The sequence below is a fragment of the Antrostomus carolinensis genome, unplaced genomic scaffold (genome assembly GCF_000700745.2).
Source record: "Antrostomus carolinensis isolate BGI_N321 unplaced genomic scaffold, ASM70074v2 scaffold2401, whole genome shotgun sequence".
NCBI classification, from domain to species: domain Eukaryota; kingdom Metazoa; phylum Chordata; class Aves; order Caprimulgiformes; family Caprimulgidae; genus Antrostomus; species Antrostomus carolinensis.
The window spans coordinates 15,267-33,514 of NW_010294591.1; the positions used below are offsets into that span (position 1 = coordinate 15,267).

Sequence of the window (18,248 nt, forward strand, 5' to 3'; positions counted from 1 at the left end):
TACATGTACCTCCGGAAGAAGTATGAACAAAAGTGAAATAGTTGTAAGTTAAAAATTTCTCTTTGTGAAACATTAAGAGTTGGCAACAGCTCCCAAAACACTGTTTTGCTAAAATATATTTGTGGGCATGTATGTGCATTCGTATATGTGCATTTACACATAACCCCCCAACACACACACGTACCCTTCCAACCACATCTTGGTAAGCTTATACAAAACCAGAACCCTTTTTCTTTAGAAGAAAATTTAAAAATCTTTGTAATTTACACAAAAGTATATCCTGCTGCAAATGTAGAATTTTTTTCTCATGTCTCATAATAAAAATGTGATAGTTATTTTCCCACCTTATAGCTGTGATAAATATATAGGTGTACATCAGACAAGGAAACCTTGTGAGTAGAGCATCAGCGTAGGGGACCCAGATTAAATAACAAGCTTATTCACAATACAAGAGGCCAATATATATTTTAAAAAAAAAAAAAAATGGATTCTGTGACATTAAGGACATCACCACCACCATGATTGGCATGATCTGGAGTTCTTACACCCTTTGATTACTCAGTAATTTTATTCCCATCGTACATGCAAGGGAAGTTAACAAGCAGCCCTTTTCAAAAATACAAAGTACCATGCACGTGCACAGAGTGTTTAAATCTCAGTTTTAAGTAACACGGGCTTTGAGAGCTTACCAGAGATGAACCCTGCTGTCAAGGTGGCAGAAACTGGTGCCTGCCTCTTACTCACTTTGGCAAGAAAACTAAAGAGTAAACCATCGCGTGCCATGGCAAACAGAATTCGGGGCAAAGGGAACATAGAGCCGAGAAGACTAGAACAGAAAAATGTATAGTTCAAATACAGGTTATTAAAAGCACAATGCTTTACTGGTAAACCCAACTACACAAAAAGAAAGCTTGGAAGAGTTAATGGGTTTAGGTATAGTTTTGGTTTAGGCTCCGTGTGTTGCTGCTCTTGGTTTTTTGTTGGGTTGACTGAAGTTCTTGGGTTTGAGTTATTGCTTATTTTGAACCTAGGCTTTGAAAGCACTTGAGATTAACCAACAAATACAAAATAAGTAGCAGAGAAAAGTTTTACTGGTAGCCTACTTCACCTGACAACAATCAGATTTGATAATTTCAGTCCAAAGCAAACCAAAGCTGCACAACAGTGGGTTATTTCCATATATGCAATGTGTTTAGCAGTGCACCTTTCTTTACAAGGATCAACTCTTAGTCTCACCTGCTACTGCACCAGACGATAAAGTAGCAACTAGTGGGGTCCTCGTTTTGGAACTGATTTGAGCTAGACATTTGAAAAGCAACCCATCCTTCGCCATAGCATAGATTACACGTGGCATTGGGAAAATGGATCCAAGAAGACTGAGTAAAAAGCAAACACATGCAACATGGCAAACACAGTTCATGCAGAGTTGTATCATGGACAAGATAAACAATGTTAATTAATGGCATGTATAGAAACAAAATTTATGATTGTAAGACAAAAACCAGAAAGCCCCATAGCCCAAGATACTACAGATCAGACACAAATAGAAATTCCTTTTTCCCTGTAAAGTTCATTGCTTTTTTTTTTTTTTTCCACGTTATTTTATTAATTTAGATATAGGAATTGGTTAATCAGAGAGAATTCAGATTAGCAAAATAACTCTTGCCATCACTGTAGTTCTTGGGTATTAGTGGACCAGGAACATGTTCCAGGTCACACTAACTATGCAATTAAGTTTTAATATTCTTGGATAAAGTCTGTCAGTCAGCAGCAGCAAATCAATAAGCATTAGCAGCATCTCTTAAACTCTACATTTCCAAGTGAGCCTGCTGATTAACAGTAATTCAAAGTAAGCACCACACACTTATACTTGGGCACATTATTTCTTTTGATTAAAGCACCTCTAGCCAAGCTTCATTAAGATTGTTTCTTTTTTTGGAAGAAGTAAAGCTAATTAATTTATATTTGTTATTAGCAGAACACAAAGCTTTCAAACTGTTGCTAACTTCAAGCTCTTTTTAAATACACTTCTTAAAATCAGGTGCTTTCTTTCCCTCAAAGTGAAATAATTGTAATTAAGAAAGCCAAAACCACTGAAAGGATAAAAGGCAAAATCATAGCCAGTATAACCTCTGCAGCAAGCACACTAGTTTTTATCCAGGTGAATGGTTGCCTTTCTCAGTTTAGGGAATCAACTATATCACTTACAGAAGGCACAGATTTTACATACCACAGATGCTAAGTACCTCCAGTAACGTTCATGAGACACAAGCATTAAGGTTAGACACATGTGAGATGATAAAATTCATTACACATCAACTGATTTTGACGTATGAATGTTCCTTCCAAAAAATAATGTTTCCTAAATCAGTGTGACAATTGATTTTTCAAATAAAGATACTGTTAAAATCCACTGCCAAGTTTTTTGCTGTTGTGGCTTTGTAAAATTTATTTTTCCTACCTCTCTTTAAGTACATTCACATAAATAATGGAAATGTGAACAAACATCTTTACCTTGAGACAAGTTCACGACATAATAAGATGTAAATATATGAACCAGAAGCAATGATCCCAACTTTTTTTCTTAATTGTACCTCTAAACTGACGAACATGAAATACAATTTCCTTCGTTTTGTTCTAAACTGACATCAATCAACAGACTGAAAGATTAACCTCGCCATATGAGTAAAGACAATTCTTCAGAATACACTGGAAAAAAGAGACCAAAAGTTCAAATTTCTGAAAAAGCATTTTGCCATCTCAGTTCATTTTGTTTTCTAGTATTATTTTTTTTTAAATCTAGTTTCTGCTTATATATCACTTCTACTATTTATCAATATAGAGGAAAAAATCAGTAAAACCCTCCAAACTGAGAGGACCATGACAACTAGATGGAAAATAACTCTAATCTCAGAATGAACTGTGTAACTATGACTTTCTCCAGTCAGCCTACAATTCTTTTAATATTCTGGGACTATTTCCTTTTTCTGTCCCCTGCTAAATCAAAATATTCCCTTCCTTTAAACCACTGTCCACAGTCAGCATGCTCATATTCTTCAGGGTAATGTGTACAGGGTTATTTCAGAGTGCTGTTAGCATTAGTGCCTCAACAGGCATGCCATTTGCCTTTGTGGAAGTATTCTTGCCACTGAAGCTCACATAAATGACTCCTTACCTACATAAGCTCAGGCATCAGCATTTTTCTATCCCTTAATTCAAATATCAAGCAGTTTTCTATTCTATTAAAGTGTTTATGCTACATTACAAATGGGATGTCATATATATGGACACATACTAATATATATACCTCATGCCCTCTCTGATTGTTTTAATCCAAAAAAACATGTTAAGGTTACATGCACAGTTTCAGAATGGGGAATAAATTATAATATTTTCACAGCTATAATCTACATCTCAAATACCCACACAGAAACCACAGGAAGGGATGATGTCAGAAGACAGACTGGCTACTGGAGGAAAACAGAGACAGGCAACGAAGATGAGGAGTGGAGCTAGTTAATCATCTCTTCAATTTTGCCTGCAAATACACAGAGCCCATAAAGCTGCTGAGTCATTGGGAGTGGACAGCAAAAAGGACAAAATGGATGAGGTTTATTTTATCAGTTAATAAAGATAACTTGCAGGTCATATGTCTGAAAATACATATTTTAATTAAAAAACTTTTGAGTAATAAGCCAAAGAGGTAAGATTTTATAACAGTAAAATTTTAAAAAGGAACTTAAATTAATGCACCTACTGTGATCAAGACCTGCTTAAGTCTAAAACACGCTTGTAATACTTATTGCTAATCCTTTGCATGAACTGAGCCTTCAAAATGAACCCATGAACATATATTTAAATGTCATATACTATCCATCAGCTTTTCCCAATAGAATTAGTATTTCAATGTCTTTACCTTGTAGACAAAGCACAGAGGGATCCTACTGCTACAACATATTTCGCAGGACCCCATCCAACATATTCAAATGCTACTGGCAGAGGACTTTTCTCATCTAGTAGACAGTATGGCATCATAAGTGTCAGTGCAGCTGAAACCCCAAAATAGGCCATGAAGCAGACAAGCAGGGACACCACAATTCCTATGGGTATGGCTTTCTGAGGATTCTTGACCTCTTCTCCTGAAAAAAAAAAAAAACAAACGCCCCACCAAAAATTCATACTCATTTCCACCTTCAGCTTTAAAAGAGAATATCAAAGACAAATCATTTGTTAATCTAAGCCATGAAAATCATATTTGTAACAGAAGTTTTAAAAATCTCTATAAAATGGGCTCAGTGACACTGAAAAAACCTCAGTATTTTGTTGCCAGAAATAGCATTAAAAATAGAGGTAAACTAAAGGATATAAAATATATTCTATATTTAGAGGACTCAAAGCCCATCATTTCTAGTTATTTTCCTACAATTTATAAGTTCAATGTACTCATTTCCTGTCAGCCATATACAAGCCACCCTTTAGGAGAGATACCTCACCTCAGAGAATTGTGGAAGTGAGAAGGTGATTTACATAATTTGTGCAGAAAAGATTGTATAGTAAGCACTTCCCAGACTTGGAAAGCAATAATTAATTTCTTTACAACAGGAATAAAATAAGTAAAATCTCCTCCTTCCTCCCAGAATGATAGCCAAATTCAGGAATGAACTCAGACTCATTCTACATGGACTGCAGGAGGTTTAGGAGAAAGCAAAGGATTGTTATGTTGTTTGTGTGAGGTTTTTTTACAAAAAAAGGCATATTATACATATCTACATATACATCTATACACACACACACATATAAATACTATACCAGTTGTTGCAATGCAGTCAAATCCTACAAAAGCATAAAAACAGGTTGCAGCACCAGCCAATGTTCCTGTGAAACCATATGGCATAAAGCCACCACTACCATATATACTTGTCACATTCTCATACGATGAGCAATTCCTATAAGAACAAAAATACAGTCGAAAAATAACTTTTTAATTATTATTATTATTATTGATAAGCCAAACATATGCATCCTCCTCCCCTACTACTCTGGAAAAACATGCTAAAATACTCTCATCAAAACAGTTCTGCTTTACAAAACCACACGAAAAGACATTTTTACATTAAAGCTTGTAAGAAATATAAAAATAACAGTAAATGGAAGAATACGTGAATCAACTATCATCTTACTTTGAAGCTTGTGGCAAAACATATGAAAACACAATGATGAAGGCAACTCTTGCTATCATACTCACATACTGTGGTTAATATATGGCTTAAGGACAAGAAGGCAGTAACTTCTCAAATGGCTACAGACAACAGTATTGAAAGAAGATGATTTTTTAAAGGAAACTACAAACAAGAAAATAAAAAACCCTATTTTTTAGGAAATAAAAAGTTTATAATTCCCAGAAACAGAACTACTAGTTGATATATCACCTGCAATACCACTAAAGCAAATATAACAGAAAATTGCTTGGAATATGAGCAAGTAAATTGATTAAAAAAAAAATTACTCTGTTTCTGCAGTAAGGCTTGTGAGATATTCTTCACTTATTTTCCAGTTGTCAGCATCTCCTTTCACAAAACCAGAAATCATAACGAAGAGTAGGACCAAGATGTTAATAGCAGTGAAAATTTTATTCACCCATGCAGATTCTTTTACTCCAAAAGATAAGAGACCTATAAAATAAAAAATATTTTATGGATATGAAAGGTTGCTTAAACTAATAAAATGGCATTTAAAAGATGATATACATGCAAGTACGTGAATAATACTAAAAAAACAGCACTAGATTTTATACTTTTAAAAAGCAGTAACACAAATTTACTAGAAACAGGAAACTCCTTTAATTGTATTTTTTAAGTATTTAAAAGTGTTTTGAGCAATTGTTACTTTCTGATTTTCTGAGATTCTAATTCTTAGCTCTATTTCATGTGATGGAGCAAAAATAAGTACAAGAATTATATGCTTAATAAAAACAGATTGGTAGATTCTATTCCTTACAGAACAATTACTCATTAGATTAATAATATAAGCAAAATTATTAGATTAAAAATGTTATCTGTTCACTCTAAGTTTTTCACGGCATATCCATCACCAAGTAAGAGTCCAGCTTCCTAGCTCATTAATAAAACCTTTAAAAGAAATACACAGCTCCTCTTTGTAAACACTGATTCATATAGATTCTAGAAAAGTCTGATACAAAATACACATGCCTTATTGCAGAGTAGTGCATTTAAGCAATCAGAAAGTTATACCATCAGAATCTTACTGTGTCATTAGATTTGAAACAACTGCAAGTGTAGTAACAACAGTTTAATGGAAGAGCAGGCAGTGAGTGGATCAGGATAAATTAAACACAATGGGAAAGCCTTGACAGGTTCTTTGCACTCTTAAGATCTCCGCTAATATCACATACATGCTTTCCCTCATTATTTAGAGATTAAGTCTGACAATTTTAAGCCTCTCAAGATAATGTCTAAGAAATTTCTGACTCCACTAATGAGATATTTGCTATCTTATCATAACACAGAAAAATCATATGAGCTGCTCAAGTTTTCTTCACCAATGGCATTTCTATTGGAAATGGGTATATGCTTTCTTTAGCTCAGTTTTTCCCAAGAAGGCAGTGTCTCAACCAGCCTAATGCAGTATGAAACATAGTATGTACATTTTTTTTAAGTTCTTTCTGTAGGAAAAAATATTCCCCAAACCACATTTCCCTTGTTTCTGTAAAAGATCATCTGCTTCTCCTATGATTCAGCTTCATGCAGCTCAGAATTCAATTACTGTAGCACGCTCAATCTACACAGCCCTGAACCATCCCCACTGTCCCTCTTCTCAGCATTGGTGAATTCCAAACAGTTCATTCTCTGGTGGTTTGGCTGCTCACCACAGAGACCTGGAGAGATAATACATGGCATAAGCGCTAGAGAAGTGAAGAAGGAATGATGGTGGGGATGAAAACACAGAACACAAAGGAAGAGGCAGGAGCAGTGGTGAACCACAGAAAAAACATTTCCTCTTCTATCAAGAATCTCTACTTCTTATGTTAGGAAGCCGCAGTGATGATGGAGAAAACATAAAAGGTGCCAGCATCTATACTAACATTTTATAGTTTGATTTGTGGTGTTTCAGTACTCTTCTTTTCCAAATGTTATTTTTAACCTCCTTCCTTTGGAAGAGGTCAAACTGAAAGGTCTGTTCCAGCTATATAGCAAATTCATTCCCATCTCTCCTGCAAATATAAGGGTTCTGGAGCCCCCATCACAAGAGAGACCTGAAGCAGCTAGAACAAGTCCAGAGGAGGGCCACAAGGATGATCCGAGGGCTGGAGCACCTCTCCTATGAAGACAGGCTGAAAGAGTTGGGGCTGTTCAGCCTGAAAAAGAGAAGGCTCCGGGGAGATCTCATAGCGGCCTTCCAATACCTGAAGGGGGCCTACAAGAAAGCTGGGGAAGGACTTTTCATAAGGGCAGTTAATGACAGAACAAGGGGAAATGGGTTTAAACTGAAAGAGGGCAGGTTTAGCTAAGATATTAGGAAGAAGTTCTTCACTGTGAGAGTGGTCAGACACTGGAAGAGGTTGCCCAAGGAAGTTGTGGATGCCCCCTCCCTGGAAGTGTTTAAGGCCAGGCTGGATGAGGCTTTGAGCAACATGGTCTAGTGGAAGGTGTCCCTGCTGATGGCAGGGGGGTTGGAACTAGATGATCTTTAAGGTCCCTTCCAACCCTAACCATCCTATGATTCTATGATTCTATGATCTGAACTGTGTAGTAACTCGGACACAAGCATGGCAGGATGCTGGACTAAACCTTGCCTAGTAAACTTTTTGATCTTCCTAAGTGCAGGAACTCATGTTTTTATGTACAGAGACCTAATAAAACTTCTGATGCACTGGTCACTGATTCTAGCATTAGGAGTTGAACAGAATTGTTTTCCTGAGTCCAAACAAGCCTCTCAGAGTAAGAGGTCAGGATGTTATACTTGTATAACTTAGTTTCACTTTCCAGAGAAGAAAAGCTTCTACTTTTTTTTAATCTAAAGAGAGACTGAACCTGACAAATATTTGAGATATGGGTAAGACCTCTACTGAATACCAAAATGATTCTAGTATTGGCTGAAAACAAACCATACACTTCAGGCTACACTTACTGCTTCCTTCACTCCTGGTGCCAGTAAGAACGTTTCCTTGTGGAAAGCAATTGTTAAGTGGAAACATGCAAATAAATTGCAGCATTTTTGAGCTTTCTAATTCCTCAAAAAGCATGTATTTGGTGTCAATTTTTGTGATTTAAAAACATGATACACGAGTAAAGATGAAAAGGAAACAGAACTGAGTGGAGTAGACATGAAAGGTTTACTCAGGTTTCAAACCAGTCTGTTGGGCAATGCCAGTACCTTGGAGTGCCCTTTAGCTCAGACAAGTTCTAGGCTAAACAACTCTTTTGAAGACTTAAAAAGGAGAAAGTTATTTTATACTGAATAAGTTAACAGTTTAGAGGGAAAAAACCCCTTACAAATACCCACTACATCCACAATATGTGATTTAAGGAGAGCATGTCACAACACCAAAATACAAGCTTAACCTCAGGGTATCTCTCAAAACATTTACCAGTGATAAAGCCATAAGAAACACACAGAAATGTATAATTTTCCTATTACCATAAATCTGTATCATAGGTTTTATTAAAAAGTACTGAGAAGTGATTATTTCATGTCTTAGTTTAAATAAAAGAAGAGGGTACACATGAAAATACAATTATATACATTTAATTCTCAGAGTCATTATGTCAATTCACAAATATACATCTGAATTTCTTAAACATTATTAAGGTATTTCTGGCAGAACACAAACTGCAATTTCATGTTTTTGCCTCTAAGAAACTCTCTGACAACACAATCACCATAAATGAAGCCATATGTTGTCTTACCTGATAAAAGTAATATAAGGAATACAGCAAAGAAGTCAGGATATTCTGCTAGCCCAGAGTAATTCATTTTGAAGTAGGTTCTGAAGAAATGACCAATCTGTTTTCCAAGAAGTTCATCAAAGGTGCCACTCCAGGCTCTCGCTACGCTGGATGTACCTTCATAAAATACATGCATATTTAGAGGTTTGCATATCTACAATGGGATACAGTTACTTCTACTGAAAAGGAAATAAAACAGCATGTTGCTACTTGCATTTTAAAAAAGCAGAGTTTGTGTTAAAACTGTGATTTTGTTTTGCTGAGGAATTTTAACGTTTTAGAATTTTTCTACATAGTTAAATGGTTATTCTACAACTAAAATATTTGTACCTCATTTATTCCCAAAATACTGCAGAAATTATTTCTGTACCATTTATATCTGATGTCATGTTGGAAGACACTTATTTCTAAAGTTACAATATGACATATGTTAAACAATATAAAGAAATGTAAGAAAGTAGTTTAAGAAAGAACGTGAAGGAAAGTTTGTCCACCTGAAAGTAAAGCAAAAAATCACTAGCAAGATGTATATTGATAGAGTTAGTATTTAAGATTAATACTCTCCTCTGGTAAAGAACGTTCATGGCCATGGCTAAATACAACCTTATTTTTACAAGTCTCCTTTCATGAAATACACTTCAATACAATACTCAGCCATATTGATTTTGTAGTGATTTGGGCAACAGTCCCATAGTTAGGCGTACATATACAGCTAGGTGTGCTTATACATAATATAATGGATGCTTAGAACACATACCTTTAGGAGAAAACATTTTTGAATCAAAAAATGTTCTCTCTGCTAAAGTACTGAAATAGTTATTTGAATATCTGCCATATAAGCATTGATTTTATTCACATCTGGTCCACTTTGTATTTTATGGGATTACCTGATAGGACACTTTAATTAGCATGAGGCTACAGTAGCAAATTAGTACTTAAACATCATGCCTTTCTTGAAGTAAGATGCTATAGTGATGGGGTCACTGTAGATGTCCTTGCTGTGTATATTCTGAAAAAAATTTTACTGAAATTATTCTTGCTGACCAAAGACAGCAATTAAATCCTGTTTATTCTTGTGAATCATCACTGAACTGTCTGACACAATTTTCATACAAGGTATGCAGTTCATGCTGCTGAAGACACGCTGTTTACAGAAGCATCTTGCAAGAAAACTGTTTGCAATTGTGATGCACAGGATATAACCTAATCAAATTACTCTGGGTATTTCATCCCAGTAGGAGTAAAAAGCAATAGTAGCTAAGTATAAAAACAGAAAAGAAAGACAGACCCAAATCTGTATTTTGTATCTGCTGTCTCAGAAACCCTTGAAGCCTGTATTTGTTCTTAAGCTTACCTATAACATAGGATAAAATGAGATTCCAACCAGTGATAAAAGCCCACAGTTCACCGACAGTTACATAAGTATATAAATACGCAGAGCCAGTCTTGGGAACACGAGCACCAAACTCAGCGTAGCAGAGACCTGCCATCACAGATGCCAGTGCAGCAATGAGGAAAGAAACAACAATGCTAGGTCCAGAATCAGATTTGGCTACTTCGCCAGCAAGGACATAAACACCAGCACCAAGGGTACTTCCTACTCCCAGGGCAATAAGGTCCACCGTCGATAAGCATCGGCACAACTTGGAGTCCTCAAGACTTTCACCACTGACGTTCTTCTTCCGCACCAGACACCGAACAAAGGACAAAGCTGGTCCACAGGGCAACATGGTGATTTTAGAGCTCTGAAATAAAATAAATCATTACAGTACATAAAAGTTAGCATAGACACTGGTGAAAGACAATGAAGAAAATGTATTTGCATAAAGAACTTTAATCACACCTGCTAATTAATATATTTACACTCTTCTCTGACATTAAATAAGCTGGCATGTGCTTTTTCCCCAGGAAACAAATTAGGGATTCAGTATTTCTAATTTTATATTTAGCACTTATTTTCCCAGGGAAAGATATTCATTATCTTTAAGTTTACTACACTGCTGTAAAAAAGAAGAATTTGTTTCTATTTATCTCCTAATGGTCACTTCTTAACCTTTTCTAAAACAGAACAGAACAGCCATCTATTATCTCATATATCATAAGGACTTTTAAGATAAGGATCAACTCCAACATAAATAAGGCTTTTTAAGATCTAAAACTCCAACACTACGGCCATAAACAGCAAAAGCTTTAAAATACAGCATTCTGACAGAGCCAATGCAATCTCTGTTTGCCTTCAAATACATGGTTTCTGCCTTTAGAATTTGCTTCAGTGAAAACTGCTTGAAAGCAAATTAAAATAGTGTTCCTATTCCCTCCCATACCAATGAAGTTTCCCAGAACTGATTATCTTTACAAGAAATCTTGTACAACTCTCTCTGGCCATCTAACAAAACCTGATGGGATAACTACTCATCCCATGCCAACTGTAGTTCTTCAATATTCTGAGTGCAAGTCGCAGCATGGGGTGTGACCAGCTCTTGCACACAAGCTCAGATTTTGTGACCAGCTAGGTCTTGGAGGCCCACAGGTGGGTAGCACTTCTCTGGCTTGTGATACGGAACACTGCTAGGAGGAACAGCAATGAGCTTGCTTCCCAGCTCAAAACAATGACAGCTGAGGGGCCAAAGCACTTGCTTGGGAGGCAGGACATGGGCGTCCCTTGGAAAATAATAACTCAAAGAGGCAGCATTAATGTACAAGTTCTGTCTTTCTTTATGTATTTGTTTGAATTGGATTGCTGATGACTAAGAGTTTGGTATGAATTAAGAGATACTATCTGCCATCTCCCCACACTGATGTTTGTCTTTGCTACTCATACTATAAATATCTATACTCTGCTTATGATTTGTTAAGTGGAACCCTCCCGGGAACTGAGAATCTTCTTCATTTCGACAAAGGTATTCTGCTGGTTGATTCCTCCCCAGTCTGTATCAGTTTCGTAGACCAGCAAAAGGCATTTCTACTCACAATAATTCAATCCACTAACAGCAATGACTTTGCATCAAGATGGACAGCTCACTTAACAGTGTTTGATCCTAGAACAAAGAGTCAGGAGCAAGAGAACTGCCATCTTGATACAAGATTGTTTGAAAGAAATCCCCCTGGGTATGAAAAAGAGAGAGATCTCTGTACAGAAGCATTTTCTCTCTATTTCTGTAATAGCTCCCCAAGTACACTCAGATACGCCACTTCTGTCTTCAAAGAGCATTCTTAAAAAACAAAGTCTCCATTCCCTTTCAAGGAAAGGGAAGTTGATAAGGAATAATGAATGGAATTGAATAGCTCTGGGCAGTCATTCGAAATGTCCATTAGAAAGGTAATAGCTGCCCCAGGAGATTGGAGGGAGGCAAGACAGGTAAGTTTCCAAAGTTCTGCTGCAATTAGACAGTCCTTTGAGCACCCCCAGACTCTCAGAGCAAAGCATGTGCCCATGGTATGTAGACTTCACCCACTGAGATACCACACATTCAGCTTCAGAACTAAGACAATGTGAGCGATGTGCATCAGACACAGAACAGATCCATAAGCTCTTCTGAGAGGAATCAACATTGAACTGTTCAGGAAAAATCCTCTGCTGTAGCTCCTGAACTCTTCAGTAAGAGCAGCCTTTCTTTGGGCCTGAGGATGAGTCACTCCACTCCCCCAAAGCCAGGTTTTTCTATCCTGGGATGTACTTTGACAAGTATTCCCAAGGCCACTATGTTTTTGTTTTGTTTTGTTTTCCGTGACACTTCTGAAGCTGCAGCAATCACTTAGGATGTTATATTAACACATTCATCAGGCTGTAGTCCATGACAGGCAGCAATGCTCTTGTGCCTCAGTGCCCTTCACCTTAGCAATTTGAATGTTGCAGAAACATGGCATTTTTTAAAGGAATTATTTCCCCCATCCTCCAAACGATAGTTCATTTGTTATTTCATTAGCGGGAAAAACTACTCTGGCAAAACTTGTTCTCAGAACACTAAACAGTTTCCAAGACTTTTGTTATTCAAACTGCATCTCAGATTGCTCTGTTCCACTCATGCTCCACTTCTGTTCCAGTTTGGGACAAGAAGTCCTGAAGGTTGTGTACAGGCCACCTGTACCACAGTGGCCAGGTGGGTGATATTATGATTTTCTCTGCTGAGAAGGAATCCTTGTGACAAAATAGGAGGATTTTTTCTCCTTCTGTTTTCTCTGATTCTTGTGGAAAGGGAGGGAGGGAGGCTGGTTCTTGCTAGCCACAAGCCAGTAAGACAAACACACCTGTTCTGACTCAAACCCACCCTTTCTTCTTTAGCCTTTAAAAACTGGAGTATGACCAAAGACAAAGTTCAAGATACAAGCTTTCTGTCCGGAGAGAAAAAAAAAAAGATCATATGCATGAGAATATGTATCTTTTTAGATATATCCATCCTAACGTGAACTTGATGAACACACAGCCTTTTACGATGGCCACTGCAATCCAGAACGTCTTACACTGTTTCATATACTTATTATGCACATATGTGTAATAAACAATGACTGAGCACTGCTTCACAACTTCTGTTGCTGTGTACCAAGTGCAGCTTTGTACTTCAGACGTGGCTCCCTTTCATATTTGGCCGAGACATCCCAAGACTCTGGTATTAATCACTTAGTACTTGATAGGAAGATGCAGCAGGAAGTACTGAGGAGCTTATGAGGATATTTGGCCTCCACACAGGACCAAATAACATAGGTAAGTGGTGACAAAGTATCTTCAGAAATCACTGACAAATGTAACCTTTTCCTGAGGTGTTCCTTGTAGGACAGATCCTTTAATGCATTACCTACTGCAAGAGAACAATTTGGGCTCTGACTCAGTGCTGACCTATGCTGACTCACAAGCACAGCTTATGGTAACACTGTGGCTGAGCACGTCTCATGGTCAGATACTAACCTACAGAAGCAAAGAAGGTATCAGCTGAGTGTGCCTTTTGGTGGCAGCATTGTCATAGATAAGCTTACAGTGACTGCAACCACGTGCTCTTAAAAAAGATCTTATTCCTGCACCGGCATCACTGAGCAAATCTCGCGGTTTCCTTTTCTGTTGATCTTTAGGACAGAGAAGAACATGAAGTAGGGTAAGTGAACACAGCAAAAATTCTCTCTCCTACTTTTGACCAGCAGGTCTCAATATTTTCCTAATTGCTCCTTTTAAAATCCTCCTTTCCCTGCTGCGGTCTAAGCCTGCCTTGTCCTAGCAGACCGTTGTGGCCTCTGCTTCCATGAGCTCCACCAACAGTGGGCTGGGCCCTTGCTGAATGTCCTGCACCACTGATGAGCACTGGCTCTTCTCTGAGCCTTCCTGGGGAGGCACACGTGACAGCTTGGGAAATGGGGTTTTTGGTAATACACTGAGTAATCAATCAAGAAGGAAGCGAGCTCTTTTCACGCTCCACTTCTGACAGAGCTCACAGTGCTTCTGAGGCATCTCTGAGGCACCTGTCCTACATTTCTTAGAGCAGACTTGGATACCTGCCTGCCTTTGAACAACAGCAAAGTTTGAATCCTGACCTTACACAGAGTTTAAACGTAGGAAATTAGTGATAAGAAACCAAAAAGGAAAATGCCCCTTGCACTCCAACAGTGTGGAATTATTTCTAATTAAGGTGAGTAGACTCAGCCTGTTGCTTCTCCCATGCATTCAAACCTGTGCTGGGCTCCACTTCAGTGAAATCTACTTTACAGACACATTTGTCACAAACAAACACCTGTGAAGTCCATGTGCCATTGACCTTGGCATGTTCCTTTTGCTGCGTACAACTGAGGTGGCAGGTCTCTGGCTCTGCATGCACTGGGTCACTGCACTTCTGAAGTCTCTTTTGGACTAAGTTTTTCGTTAGCTACAGGTTACTCTATAACACAGAATACGCCTCCAACAGTCCTCTGAAAAAGGGTGGCCCCAGTTAATCTGCCTTAGACTTGAGGACCAATGTTGAGCCCATATTCAAGTCTCCTTCCTGGAACACATTCCTAGAAAGAATGGCAATGCCATCCACATTGCAGTTTACAGTTTTACCCCTTCAACTGCATGCAACAAAGAGAGAGACAGGACAGAAAGACTTAGACAGGAAAGGAATTAGACAGATCTATCTAACATAGCAGGGAGAAAACCCCAAAAGCTTCCTCATGTCTAGTGGACATTCACAGTATTTGTTAGAGTACCTGAATAAGCACAGATACTTCTGCAGTCCCTTCTGTTCTTTATTGTCTTGGGTTTTTTCTCTACAGTAACTGCTGATAGACCCTTCTTAATTTCAGTCTTTCCTGGCCAGTTGTAAACCAGATAATTTACTGCTTGACCACCACACATCTGAATGCTAACACAAGAAGATGAGTTCAGCCTTATAATTCATACCAGCACTACCATTCAGATGGATGATCAAGAACATTTTATGGTCATCTATTGTTAGTGCTCTTCTAGCTGGAAAAGTCTGATGTCAAAAAACTCGTAACTACAAACACAATGCAAGGGACAAAGTCTCTATCTGCAAAGTTTGTATTCATCTTGAAAATTGCTTTGATTGCTTCACAGTCATATAAAATCTACCATTTTTGCAAAGTATTTTCCAACCTAACAACCTCCTTACCTCAAAACAACCTCAACCTTACCCGCAAACAATAGGTGGATATTGGAGCAAAAAAGTAGCTTATAGTCATGTATCACCACACTCTTCCACTAAAATAACATTTTAATTTAATTACCTGTAATAATTGGTTTAAGTTAGTACACATCAAACCCAAGCTATAGGTGGGAAAACCTAAAGTTTTACTGCATTTGCCATTCAACTTTTTCTACAAGATTTTCCATTAAAAGCTCTATTAAAAAAGATAAAAGTCTCATATGGAAAGTAACTGTTATAAAGCAATATAAAACCTCTGAAAGTTTTGATATTGTTATTGAGAGGTATGATTAAAGGTTCCTGAAGCAAAAGCAACTTAAATATATGTTACCTATAAGTTATTTTGTTGAGCTAGTATATACTGTAATATACTATAAATTTTAGGTGCAGTACTTTAACATTTTAAACAACATACCAATTAGGGAGAAAATACTCCAATAAGTTTGTAACATATTGAGAACGGAAAAATATAAATATATACTGATTATATACAGATTAATTTAGAGTCTTCCTTCAGCCTTACTTTCCTGAAAAAAAAAAACAAACTGTAAAACTTTATCTTTTATATTTTCCATCTGTGGAATTTATGAGACTAAGAAATTTTTGTTTGCTCTCAAGTACATTTAACTTTATTCAAGATTGTAGTATTGCATTGATTATATCTAGTGCAATAATATATCAAAGTAAAAGAATTAAGAGATGAAGCAAAACTAGGTATAGCCTATGATTTGTGTGCGTGTGCACAGACAATATTTGCTTTTACTTCAAGTGTCCTAAAAGTTGATGTGGCCAAGACTTTCACAAAACTCCTAATGGCTTGGAATATTTAAAGTAGTGTATTTCAATAATTCTTAAAGCCCTAAAATTGGGAAAGAGCACCTGTACCAGAAGTCTAATATGTATCAAATGGAAAAGGAAAGCTTTATCATCCAAAAGCAGAAACACCTTCCAGTCAGACTGGGAAGCGAAACATAAATTGCATCTTCTATATATTAACACTTGCACCTTGTCAGAGACACAATATTGCTGTAATGTAAACTAAATATAATATTTCATACCACAGCTCTTGCTACTCAAAAAGCACATATGTTAAAGGCAAAGCTTCCTATTACAAGCTACGTTGTTTTCAGGTTACTTCTTTTAGCAGTAAACTTCATTACAAACCTGATTCAGAGCAACTTCTGCTGGGCAGACTTCTGCTCTCTTACCCAGTTCCGAATTTCTGCTGTCTTAAATGGAAGAGTAATGACTGAAAGTGATTTTATTAAAATATTTGCTTTAAAAGCCAGCTGTAGGTGGTGAGAGAGCTGTTGGTGCTGAGGGGTGGAGGCTCAGCAGCCCGGGTGATTGGAGGGCTGTGAGCTGGCCAGCTATTTGCCCAGCTAAGGAAGGGAGGGAGAGAGAGAAAGTCTTGCTGCTGTTCAGATAAATCGTATTCACTGTCTGCACGACACAAAATGCAACAGGAATACTGTTTTCTACATTTAAGCACATCTATGTGCTTGCATACAAAATGCACACTGTTTTTAGGGTACCCACCACACACTCCCCAGGGGCTCCTTTTACATATCCTGAAGGAAAAGCAAAAATGTATGTCAAACTCGGTCTCCCACTGTGAAAACAAAGTCTTTCCACTGCCCTTGTAAAAAATAAACTGGTTTTGAAGCATACTGAAGGATACTTTGCAACACTTTGAGATCTGAATGCAATAGTGTAGCATGAAAATTGCCTCTGCTGAATAAATTTTAGAAGAATATAAATAATTTGAAAAGTATTGCTGTGGTTAGAAACAACACAGAAGACAGTATATTTACAGACTCTGGTTAGAGCCTATTCTGTTGAACAGGGGTAGATGCACCTCTGTTCTCCTTTATATGGCTTGAAATGTAAAAATGATGAAGACTGGAATTAGAACAGTGTAAATACTCCTGTGACACAACCAATAAATAACCCTCAGTTTCTTAAAAATTAGCTTCCAGAATAAACCAAACCCCAATGGTTAAAATACAGCTGTATTTTGGTTGCTTCCAATGGCAGACAACCCCACCCCAAACATGGAGTAGCTTTTACAGTCAACATTATTCACAGCATATTGTTTCCCTTAAAACACTTGTGTTTCAGTATCTCTCTTTTTGTTCAGAGAACACAGAAAATATGAGCCTTGCAGAGAAAAGCCCTATGCTTCTCATCATTAAAAAGTCTTTCCCAAGAAAATACAGAGAAAAACACATGTAGTGTGGCAGCCCCCTGCAACTTGCTTTCAGCTTGTAGTTTTCCCTGAGTGTAAAGTCTGCCAGTGCTGCAGAAGCTCAGAAGGCTCCTCTTCCTTCCCTCAGGAAAAGTCCTGCTTCCTGCAGCCACACACAAAGGTCAAATACAACCTTTCCTCAGGTCTCCCAGATCTAAGGTGAAATGTCTCCAAGAAGAGCGTGCTTCATGGGGGTGGGCTGTATTTCAAGACCAGGAATCCAGATGTCATTTCTTACGTTATCCAAGATTATTCTTTTCTTAAAGTGCAAAAAGGTGTGAAGATAAAACCTCTTGTTTGTTGAAGCTCTAATGATAACAATACTAATTCTTCCCCTTGTGCTGACTTCATCTTTGTTAAATACGAACTTTATCTCTTTCACAGTTAATACCTGGTCAGAAGACA

General features: G+C 37.4%; 1 protein-coding gene across 3 annotated transcripts in view; it reads right to left on the reverse strand.

The window, feature by feature from the left end:
• The window catches only part of SLC7A2 (solute carrier family 7 member 2), a 24,161-nt gene extending 7,336 nt beyond the window's left edge, over positions 1–16,825 (reverse strand). The window contains exons 1-7 of one of the 3 annotated variants that reach the window (XM_010177653.1): positions 16,760–16,825; positions 10,321–10,711; positions 8,928–9,083; positions 5,507–5,672; positions 4,810–4,946; positions 3,917–4,139; positions 1,237–1,376 (exon numbers count right to left, since the gene is read on the reverse strand). In XM_010177653.1, coding sequence (XP_010175955.1) covers positions 1,237–1,376; positions 3,917–4,139; positions 4,810–4,946; positions 5,507–5,672; positions 8,928–9,083; positions 10,321–10,696 — 1,198 coding nt within the window. In that variant the 5' untranslated portion in view covers positions 10,697–10,711; positions 16,760–16,825. Of the gene's footprint in view, positions 1–689; positions 827–1,236; positions 1,377–3,916; positions 4,140–4,809; positions 4,947–5,506; positions 5,673–8,927; positions 9,084–10,320; positions 10,721–11,444; positions 11,469–16,759 lie in introns of those variants that run through there. The other 2 variants (XM_029087388.1, XM_010177654.1) reach the window with 2 other exon arrangements.
• Positions 16,826–18,248: the final 1,423 nt, after the last annotated feature.